This window comes from Oscarella lobularis, chromosome 20 (assembly GCF_947507565.1).
Source record: "Oscarella lobularis chromosome 20, ooOscLobu1.1, whole genome shotgun sequence".
In the NCBI taxonomy this organism is placed as follows: Eukaryota; Metazoa; Porifera; class Homoscleromorpha; order Homosclerophorida; family Oscarellidae; genus Oscarella; species Oscarella lobularis.
The window spans coordinates 781,170-792,244 of NC_089194.1; the positions used below are offsets into that span (position 1 = coordinate 781,170).

The window sequence follows — 11,075 nt, forward strand, 5'->3', positions numbered from 1 at the left end:
AAGACATCCAGAGTTCCTCCTACGTCTCTGTGTTGTATGGAGCTCTTTATGTTTTCTTCAACTTCGTAGTCGGGAGGAACTAAAAGATCAATTGCCGTCTCGATCTCAGAGAAATTAGGTCGAGCCTTGCTGTCTGGGGCTCAGCATTTTTTAATGATTTCTGCATAGGCCTCTGGACAGTCGTCAGGTATTTTGGGTCGATATCCTTCTATGACAGCCGCCTTAAGGTCGGAAGGAAATCTGAAACCGCTGTCAGAATGAGGTATTTTCCTTGTCCAGATCTCCCACATGACAATTCTGTGATGTACGGGGTTGGGGTTGATTCCAATAGACTGTGACGTAAGCAGCCACGCTACATTGGCGTAGTCGACACTGGTTTCGAACCTTTTCAGATGGCTTCAGTGGGCAAAATCGGCGTCTTCGAGAGCGAAAAAGAGGAATGGCGTCATTACATCGAGCGACTGGAATTCTACTTTGAAGCGAACGACGTCAAGGACGACGGCAAGAAGATAGCGATTCTCCTCAGCGTTTGTGGGCCGGCGGCGTATCGAACAATTCGATCCGCGTCGGCCGCACCGCTCACAACAGCATCTTACCACCAGATCAAAAGGCAGACAGAAGATCACTTGGATCCCACGCCGTCTAAGGCCACTCGCCGATGGCGTTTTCGTTAGCGACATTATAATAACCAAAAAGATAACGCCCAGTAATAGGCAAAACGGTATTATAAACAATGGCGCTTTATCAACAAACATTAGAACTAACGTTAATATCAAAGTCGGCTTTTGAATAGACGACTTGAGTTTCTTGGCATCTAAGGAAGGAAAGTTTGAAACAAACCCTGACAGGAACGATTCGTCTCGCATAGCTACGTCAGTTGATGTGCTAGCAAACACTCCAGGAAACATTTGGTCAAATTCGCCTTCCATATTAAAGGTGAACTTTACGGTATCCTTGCAAACCCGAAAATATTCGGTATATTGAGAAGACTGATAGAGTACTTCAGCTAATTCTATAAAAGCTGCAACGACGTATTGGTGCTGTCCTTTCACAGAATACAGCATGCCAACGATACGTCGATAGTATGGCACAGCTGCCTAGTCTCCCCTGCAGCACCTAACAGCTATTGCTAAATTTCTTAGCCGGCTAGCTGTAGTGGCGCAAACAGCAAGTTGTTCTAAACTTATAGTGAAGCTGCGATTGCTTACGGCGATATATTCGTCACAGTAAGCATCATCGTCTTTTCTTCGTAAAATCAAGCAAAGAGTATCAAGTGGTGCAGTAAGATCGTGTACGTTCTCGCCTTTATACGCTATTTTGTAATCCATTATAACACTCCTGGCCACACTTTCGGCTTCGTCGAACCGATTCAAGTCGTAAAGATATCTCGCTAATTTACATTTTGCATATAAATCGCTTGGGCTTTGCTTAGCGTGCCTTTGTAAAGTTAACATTGCCTTTTCTGTTGTTGCATCGTTTGGTTGATTTGTAGTAAGCCATACATACGTCGAGGCTTTTTTTCTGAGCAAGTCACCATCATCTTTCAACCCCGTTTTGTCTAAGAAATGCTGATATAATTTGGTTGCTTCAATATAATATTCCATCTCGCTGTATTTTCTAGCCAAGGTATACAGAGAGAAAGTTACGTCGCTAACATTTAGCCAGACTGAATTCTTTTGATGACATTGAAAGGCAGAGGAAAGGTTTACGCGCGCATCTTGAATATCGCTAAGACACAGCATACGCAAAATAGCAACTCGCTTTGTTTTGAGATGATCACACATTTCAAGCAAAGGCATGAAACGCTTTGCAGCCTCTTCAACGTCGTTTTTCTTTTTTGTTTCATCGCGAAAATCAACTGCAGTATGAATCATGTCGCAAATGACCTTTGGCGGAATTTTCTCCAAACCGAATTCATGTAATATAGAAACTATTGACAACGTTGCGTCATCATGCCAGAGAATGAAGCGTTGCCTTGGCAGCCTAATGCGCAACAAATTCTCTGCTTTTAGAGCCAAATTAAATTTTGTCTAGACAAAGTCTTTGGAATTCAAAGCACCGGAACTATTCATTAGGAGCTCTACGAGATAAATGAAATTGTGCTGATCGGCGTCAAATTTGCTCAAATCCTGCTTTGACGCTACGTCGTCGTTGTAAGCTATGGCTGCTTTAAGTAATTGCGTAGAAAAATGCCGTACATAGTTGAGCTCAAATTCGAGAACATTCAACTCCAATATGGCGTCAGCTTCTTGTACATAAGCAGCTATGAGTTTGTGAATTTCAAAACGAGCCCGTCCGTCGTATTCAATCAAACAGCGATTTCTCAGACGGCTTACTACATTCATCTCCGCATCTGCGGTAGAAATATTAGGCACTCCACCGGCGGCTGTCATGTCAAAAGTGCCAGGAATAAGAGAGTACATAGCTAAGGCTCGACGTAATGTCTTTGGAAGTCGTTTGTATGCTGATCCAATGCAAGCAGATAGGTGCTCTTTAGCGCTGTAGTCATGGGGACTCAGCGTTCTAATGGGATGTTTCTGAAGTTCGTCTGTTAACGTCTGGGGCTCCACTCCGTCTTGCAACAGCGCGCCCATAAGTTTGAGAGCAAGGGGAACGTTTCCGCTGAGGTGCACAAGAGATTGAGCGTGCTCTGATGACAATCCGGAAAACATTTGCGTTAGTAGCAGAAACGAGGACTCGTTCTGAAGAGGACTGAGATGAACATTCCTGATTTCCTTCTCTGAGCTCTGAAGTCTCAATTGACTAGTAACAAGAATTTTTAGAACAGAGGAAAACCGAACGGTGTCGGAAATCAATTCAAGAAAGGATTCACGACTCTTGTCAATAAGGTCATCGCAGTTGTCTAGAATGATAACAGTGTAACTTCTCTGTGCCGCTGTCCAAAATCCCAACTGTTTTGGATCCCATTTAGATTTCAAAGCTGTTTTTGCATCGACTGCAGTGAAAATTGCAAAATTTGCCGCCTGAACGTCCTCTGTTTGCCTGAGATTGACGTAATGAACCTGAATTCCTTTTTTCAGTATGGCATGACCAACGGCAAAGCTAAGAGCAGACTTCCCAAAGCCTGGTCCTCAAACTATATTCACAAGGTCGGGCGAGGACGAGGAAAAATCAAGAAGTTTCACTAATTCTTCCGTCTCATTTTTTCTTCCCGTGAAGTTAGACACAAGATGAGGGAGCGTCTCTGATGTACGCTCTAAAGGATAATAGCCAAAAAATCCCATTACGATAATAGAAATGACGACACCGGTGAAAAGAACAAGTAGAATAACCGAAGTTGAGTCTATATATGAGTCTATATATGTAAAGAAGAACTCGTAAGAATGACAACTAATCACAGTATTCATAACACCTTGTGAATCAGAGTCGGAAAGATTGGGCTGATCTGACTGTGAATTGCCCACTTTTTGAACAGGAATTTCAGACTGTTTCAATTGTGAAGTTACATTCCGCTCAGGTTGCTTCGATTGTAGATGTAGATTCTTTATAATTAGCTGATTGTTTGTTCCCATGAAGGAAATATGCGATTTGCTACTTTTGTACTTCGCAGCTTGAGAGTCATGTGAAGTCGTTTTGACCGGCTGAACAGCCTCAATAGCAGCTGCAACACAATTCCTTTGTTTTCCTAAACATTCACATGTAGAGCATGGACGCACGTGCGACCGGTCGGGGGCGGGTTTAGTGAGTAACAGCTGCTTGTTCTAGATCTACTCGATGCTTCTATGGAGCTCAGCATGGCAAGGAAAAGAACTTCGTGCGTGAGCAAAGGGAACGCCTCACTCGGGTAACCCATACTATAGTCTTAGTCCATTAGCTATAGCTATATTGCCATCATAGCACCTGAAGCTTTAAACCGTCTTTTTCGTGCCATATTATAGAGTAGCCGCTCTTCCTCGCAGCTTTCTCAGAGCTCTCTGCAGAGAGCTCTACTGTACAGGAGCTCTTGTGTGGTCGCTAAACGCGCACGCTACCGGAAAGAGGAAATTTTTTTACCACCTGTATTGTATTTGGCCGTTGGTCAATGAAACGTTAGTCAATAAACAGCGCCGTCAAAAGACGGCGTCTTCAAAAGACGGCGTCGTAAAGAAACTGCGTCGTCAAAAGACGGCGTCATCTCCCAAAGAGACGGCGTCGTGAAAAGAGGACGTCGTCTCAAAGGACGGCGTCGTCAAAAGACGGCGTCGCTTGCAAAGAGACGGCGTCGTCTCCCAAAGAAACGGCGTCGTCAAAAGACGGCGTCGTAAAGAGACGACGACGTCAAAAGACGGCGTCGTCAAGAGACGGCGTTGTAAAGAGACGGCGTTGCCAAAAGACGTCGTCGTCAAAAGACGGCGTCTTCAAAAGACGGCGCCCTCAAAACACGGCTTCGTTTACCAAAGAGACGGCGTCGTCAAAAAACGGCGTCGGCGAAAGACGGCGTCGTCAAGAGACGGCGTCGTAAAGAGACGGCGTTGTCAAAAGACGGCTTCGTCTCCCAAAGAGACGGCGTCGTCAAGAGACGGCGTTGTCAAAAGACGGCTTCGTCTCCCAAAGAGACGGCGTCGTCAAAAGACGGCTTTGTCTCCCAAAGAGACTGCGTTGTCACGAGAAGGAATCGTCAAAAGACGGCGTCGTCAAAGACGGCGCCGCAAAAGAAGGCGTCGTAAAAAGTCTGTGTCCTAAAAAGACGGCTTCGTTAAGAGACGTCGTCGTAAAGAGACGGCGTCGTCAAAAGACGGCGCCCTCTAAACACGTCGTCGTTTACCAAAGAGACGGCGACGTCAAAAGTTGGCGTCGTCATAAGACGGCGTCGTCAAGAAACGGCGTCGTAAAGAGACGGCGTTGTCAAAAGACGTCGTCGTCAAAATTCGGCGTCTTCAAAGGACGGCTTCGTCTCCCGAAGAGACGGCGTCGCCAAAAGACGGCGTCTTCAAAAGACGGCGTCGTAAAGAGACGTCGTTGTCAAGAGACACCGTCGTCAAAAGACGGCGTCGTAAAGAGACGGCGACGTCAAAAGACATCGTCGTCGAAAGACGGCGTCTTCAAACGACGGCTTCGTCTCCCTAAGAAACGGCGTCGTCAAAAGACGGCGTCGTAAAAAGACGGAGTCGTGAAAAGGCGTCGTCGTCAAGAAACGGCGTCGTGAAGAGACGGCGTCGTCGAAAGACGGCGTCGTCAAGAGACGGCGTCGTCGAGACGGCGTCGTCAAGAGACGGAGACGTTCTGAAACGGCGTCGTCATGGGAAAGCGTCGTCACGAAACGGCGTCGACGTCGAGACTGCGTCGTCGAGAGACGGCGTCGAAAAAAGACGACGTTGTCGAGACACGGCGTCGTCGAGACGTCGTCGTCAAGAGAAGGCGTCGTCCAGAAACGGCGTCGTCTAGAGACAGCGTCGTCGAGACGGCGTCGTCAAGAGACGGCGTTGTCAAGAGACGGCGTCGTGAGGAGACGTCGTCGTCAAGAGACGGCGTCGTCAAGAGACGGCGTCGTCGAGACGGCGTCGTCGAACCGGCGTCTTCAAGAGACGTCGTCGTCAGCACACGGCGTAGTCAAGAGACGGCGTCGTCGAGACGGCGTCGCCAAGAGACGGCGTCGTCAAGAGACGGCGTTGTCAAGAGACGGCGTCGTGAGGAGACGTCGTCGTCAAGAGACGGCGTCGTCGAGACGGCGTCGTCAAGAGACGGCGTCGTCAAGAGACGGCGTCGTCGAGACGGCGTCGTCGAACCGGCGTCTTCAAGAGACGTCGTCGTCAACACACGGCGTAGTCAAGAGGCGGCGTCGTGAGGAGACGTCTTCGTCAAAAGACGGCGTCGTCGAGAGACGGCCTCGTCGAGACGGCGTCGTCAAGAGACGGCGTCGTCAAGAGACGGCGTCATCGAAAAGGCGTCGTCAAGAGACGGCGTCGTCGAGACAGCATCGTCAAGAGACGACGTCGTCAAAAGACAGCTTTGTCAAGTGGCGTCGACGTCAACAGACGGCGTCGTCAAGTGACGGCGTCGTCCAAAAACGGCGTCGTCAAGAGACGGCATCGTCGAGAAGGCGCCGTCAAGAGACGGCGTCATCGAGACAACGTCGTCATAAGACGGCGTCGTCAAAAGACGGCGTCGTCGAGACGGCTTCGTTAAGAGACGGCGTTGTCGGGAGACGTCGTCGTCAGGAGACGGCGTCGTAAGGAGACGGCGTCGTCAAGAGAGGGCGACGTCGTCCAGAAACGGCGTAGACAACGACAGCGACGGCGACGACGACGGCGATGGCGAGAGCGACGGCGACGGCGACGGCGACAGTGACGGAGACGGCAACGGCGACATAGACGGCGGCCGCGACGGCGACTAAGACGGCGACCGCAACGGCGACTACAACGGAGACGGCGACGGCGACGGCGACGGAGACGACGACGGCGACGGCGACGGCGACGACGACAGCAACGGCGATGGCGATGGCGACGGCGACGGCGACGGCAACAACGACGGCGACGGCGACGAAAACAGTGACGGCGGCGGCGACGGCGACGGCGACGGCAACGGCAACGGCGACGGCAAAGGAGACGGCGACGACGACGGCGGCGGCGACAGGAACGGCGACAGAGACGGCGACGGCGACGGCAAAGGCGACGAAGACAGTGGCGGCGACGGCGACGGCGACAGCGACGGTGACGGAGACTAAGACGAAGACAGCGACCGCGACCGCGACTGCAAAGGCGACAGAGACGGCGACAGTGACCACGACGGCGACTGAAACGGTGACGGAGAAGGCAAGGTCAAGGAAAACGGCGATGGCGACGGCAAGGGAGACAGCGACGGCGACGGAGACGGCGACGGCGACAGTGACGGCGACGGTGACGGTGACGGCGACGGCGACGCCGATAGCGACAGCAACAGGGAAGGCGACGCCGACGGCGACGCCAATGGCGACAGCAACAGGGAAGGCGACACCGACAGCGTTGGCAACGGCGACGGCGACGGCGACTGCCACTGCGACTGCGACGGCGACGGCGACGGAGACAGCGACGGCAAAGAAAACAGGGACTGCGACGGCGAACTCTCGAAACGGCGACGGAGACGGCGACGGCGACGGAGACGGCGACGGCGACGAAGACGGCGACGGCGACGGCGACAGAGACGGCGACGGCGACGGAGACGGCGACGGCGACGGAGACGGCGATTGCGACGCGACGTAGACAGCGACGGCGACGGACAGCGACGGCGACGGCGACGGCGACGGCGACGGCGACGGTGAAAGAGACGGCGACGACAACGGCGACGGCGACAGAGACTGCGACGGCCATGGCGAAGGAGACGGCCACTGCGACGGAGACGGCGATGGCGACAGCAACAGGGACGGCGACGCCGACGGCGTTGGCAACGGCAACGGCGACGGCGACGGCAAAGAAATCGGGGACGGCGACGGCGAACTCTCGAAACGGCGACGGCGACGGCGACGGCGACGGCGACGGAAACGGCGACGGCGACGGAGACAGCGACAGCGACGGAGACAGCGACGGCGACGGCGACAGCGACGGCGACGGCGACGGTGAAAGAGACGGCCACTGCGACGGAGACGGCGATGGCGACAGCAACAGGGAAGGCGACGCCTACAGCGTCGACGCCAACGGCGACCGCGACGGCGACTACAACGGAGACGGTGACGGCGACGTAGACGGTGACGGCTACGGAGACAGAGACGGAGACGGCGACCGCGACCGCGACCACGAGGGCGACGGAGACGGCGACGGAGACAGCGACGCGTCAAGGAAAACGGTGGCTGCGACGGCGAGGGAGACGGCGACGGCGAAGGCGACTGTGAAAGAGACGGCGACGGCAACAGCGACAGCGACGGAGACGGAAAAGGCAACGGCGACTGCAAAGACGACAGAGACGGCGACGGCCACAGTGACGGCAACGGAATCGGCGACAGAGACGGCGGCGGCGACGGCGACGGAGACGGCAACGGCGACGGCGACGGTGAAAGAGACGGCGACCGCAACGGCGACAGCGACAGCGTTGGAAACGGCGACGGCGACAGAGACAGCAACGGCGATGACAAAAGAGACGGCGACGACGACGGCGACGGAGACAGCGACGGCGAGGAAGAAGGCAACGCAGACTTCAAGAGAGACGGCGACGGCAACAGCGACAGCGACGGAGACGGAAAAGGCAACGGCGACCGCGACTGCAAAGACTACAGAGACGGCGACGACCACCGTGACGGCGACGAAATCGGCGACAGAGACGGCGGCGGCGACGGCGACGGAGACGGCAACGGCGACGGCGACGGTGAAAGAGACGGCGACCGCAACGGCGACAGCGACAGCGTTGGAAACGGCGACGGCGACAGAGACAGCGACGGCGAGGAAGAAGGCGACGCAGAGTTCAAGAGAGACGGCGACGGCAACAGCGACAGCGACGGAGACGGAAAAGGCAACGGCGACCGCGACTGCAAAGACTACAGAGACGGCGACGGCGACCGTGACTGCAAAGGAGACGGCGACGGCGTCGGCGACGGAGACGGCGACGGCGACAGCGACGGCGACAGCGACGGGACGTCGACGGCAACGGAGACGGCGATGGCGAAGGAGACTTCGACGGCGATTGCGACGAAGGCTGTACCGGCGACGGCGACGGCGAAGGCAACGGCGACAGAGATGGCGACGGAGAGTGCGACTGCAACGGAGACGGCGACCGCAACGGCGACGGCGACCACGAGGGCGACGGAGACGGCGACGGAGACAGCGACGTCAAGAAAAACGGCGACGGCGACGGCGAGGGAGACGGCGACGGCGAAGGAGACGGCGACGGCGAAGGCGACTGTGAAAGAGACGGCGACGGCAACAGCGACAGCGACGGAGAAGGAAAAGGCAACGGCGACGGCGACTGCAGAAGACGACAGAGACGGCGACGGCGACCGTGACAGCGACGGAGTTGGCGACAGTGACGGCGGCGGCGACGGCGACGGAGACAGCGACGGCGACGGCGACGGTGAAAGAGACGGCGATGGCAACGGCGAACGCGACAGCGTTGGAAACGGCGACGGCGACAGAGACAGCAACGGCGATGACAAAAGAGACAGCGACGACGACGGCGACAGAGACAGCGACGGCGAGGAAGAAGGCGACGGCGACTTCAAGAGAGACGGCGACGGCAACAGAGACGGAAAAGGCAACGGCGAAGGCGACTGCAAAGACGACAGAGACGGCGACGACGACCGTGACGGCAAAGGAGACGGCGAGGGCGACGGAGACGGAGACGGCGACGGCGACCGCGACAACGACGGCGACGGAGACGGCGACGGAGACAGCGAGGTCAAGAAAAACGGCGACGGTGACGGCGAGGGACACGGCGACGGCGACGGCGACGGAGACGGAGACCGAGACCAAGACGGCGACGGCGTCGGCGACAGCGACAACAACTTCGACAGCGACGGACACGGTGACGGCGACGGCGACTGTGACAGAGACGGCGACGGCGACGGCCACGGCGACAGCGAAGAAGACAGTGGCGGCAACGGCGAGGGCGACAGCAACGGCGACGGAGACGAAGACGAAGACGGCGACCGCGACCGCGACTGCAAAGGCGACAGAGACGGCGACGGCGACCACGACGGCGACTGAAACGGCGACGGCGACGGCGAGGGAGACAGCGACGGCGACGGAGACGGCGACGGCGACGGTGACGGCGATGGCGACGGCGATAGCGACAGCAACAGGGAAGGCGACGCTGACGGAGACAGCGACGGCGTCGGAGACGGCGACGGCGACGGTGAAAAAGACGGCGACGGCAACGGCGACATCGACAGCGTCGGAAACGGCGACGGCGGCAGAGACATCGACGGCGAACAAGAAGGCGACAGCGACGGCGACGGCGACGGCGACAGAAACCAACGGAAACGGCAACGGTGATGGAGACGGCGACGGCGACGAAAACGGCGACGGCGACGGAGACGGCGACGGCGACGGCGACGAAGGCTGTGGCGGCGACGTCGACGGCGACGGCGACGGCAACGGCGACGGCAAAAGCAACGGCGACGCCGATGGAGACTCAGACGGCGACGGTGACGGTGACAGAGATGGCGACGGCGATGGCGAACTAGACGGCGACTCCGACGGAGACGGTGATGGCGACAGCGACAGGGACGGCGACGGTGATGGAGACAGCGACGGAGACTGCGACGGAGACGGCGACAGCGACAGAGACAACGACAGCGACGGCGACGGCGACGGCAACGCCGATGGCGAGAGCAACGGCGACGACGACGGCGACGGCCACAGTGACGGCGACGGCAACGGCGACAGAGACGGCGGCGGCGACAGCGACGGAGACGGCGACTGCGAAGGAGACTTCGACGGCGACAGCTAAGGAGACTGTAGCGGCGACGGCGACGGCGACGGCAACGGCAACGGCGACGACGAAAGAAACGGCGACGCCGATGGAGACGGCGACGGCGACGGCGACGGCGACGGCAACGGTGACAGAGATGGTGAAGACGATGGCGAAGGAGACGGCGACGGAGACGGAGACGGCGATTGCGACACTGACAGGGACGGCGACGGTGACGGAGACGGCGACGGAGAGTGCGACGGCGACGGCGATAGCGACAGCAACAGGGAAGGCGACGCTGACGGAGACAGCGACGGCGTCGGAGACGGCGACGGCGACGGTGAAAAAGACGGCGACGGCAACGGCGACATCGACAGCGTCGGAAACGGCGACGGCGGCAGAGACATCGACGGCGAACAAGAAGGCGACAGCGACGGCGACGGCGACGGCGACAGAAACCAACGGAAACGGCAACGGTGATGGAGACGGCGACGGCGACGAAAACGGCGACGGCGACGGAGACGGCGACGGCGACGGCGACGAAGGCTGTGGCGGCGACGTCGACGGCGACGGCGACGGCAACGGCGACGGCAAAAGCAACGGCGACGCCGATGGAGACTCAGACGGCGACGGTGACGGTGACAGAGATGGCGACGGCGATGGCGAACTAGACGGCGACTCCGACGGAGACGGTGATGGCGACAGCGACAGGGACGGCGACGGTGATGGAGACAGCGACGGAGACTGCGACGGAGACGGCG

At 57.1% G+C, this 11,075-nt stretch overlaps 4 protein-coding genes and 1 pseudogene across 4 annotated transcripts; 3 read left to right on the top strand and 2 right to left on the bottom strand.

Annotated features, from left to right (window-relative positions):
• Window positions 1-2,030: 2,030 nt before the first annotated feature.
• On the bottom strand, window positions 2,031-3,245 carry LOC136199256 (uncharacterized; annotated as a pseudogene).
• A 2,909-nt stretch (window positions 3,246-6,154) lies between these two features.
• Window positions 6,155-7,286, bottom strand: LOC136199257 (mRNA decay activator protein ZFP36L3-like). Its single transcript, XM_065989430.1, has 2 exons — window positions 7,203-7,286; window positions 6,155-7,039 (listed from the first exon to the last, which is right to left on the bottom strand). Exons 1-2 carry the CDS (start codon window positions 7,284-7,286, stop codon window positions 6,155-6,157), a joined length of 969 nt encoding a protein of 322 aa, XP_065845502.1.
• On the top strand, window positions 7,285-9,608 carry LOC136199259 (putative per-hexamer repeat protein 5). Its single transcript, XM_065989431.1, has 4 exons — window positions 7,285-7,459; window positions 7,493-8,154; window positions 8,376-8,759; window positions 8,850-9,608. Exons 1-4 carry the CDS (start codon window positions 7,285-7,287, stop codon window positions 9,606-9,608), a joined length of 1,980 nt encoding a protein of 659 aa, XP_065845503.1.
• Window positions 9,609-9,675: 67 nt separating this feature from the next.
• On the top strand, window positions 9,676-10,353 carry LOC136199260 (surface protein-like). The gene has a single exon (XM_065989432.1). The coding sequence runs from the start codon at window positions 9,676-9,678 to the stop codon at window positions 10,351-10,353; it is 678 nt and encodes a 225-aa protein (XP_065845504.1).
• Window positions 10,354-10,423: 70 nt separating this feature from the next.
• LOC136199261 (putative per-hexamer repeat protein 5) lies at window positions 10,424-10,985 on the top strand. The gene is made up of 2 exons (XM_065989433.1): window positions 10,424-10,904; window positions 10,960-10,985. The coding sequence occupies exons 1-2, from the start codon at window positions 10,424-10,426 to the stop codon at window positions 10,983-10,985; spliced, it is 507 nt and encodes a 168-aa protein (XP_065845505.1).
• Window positions 10,986-11,075: the final 90 nt, after the last annotated feature.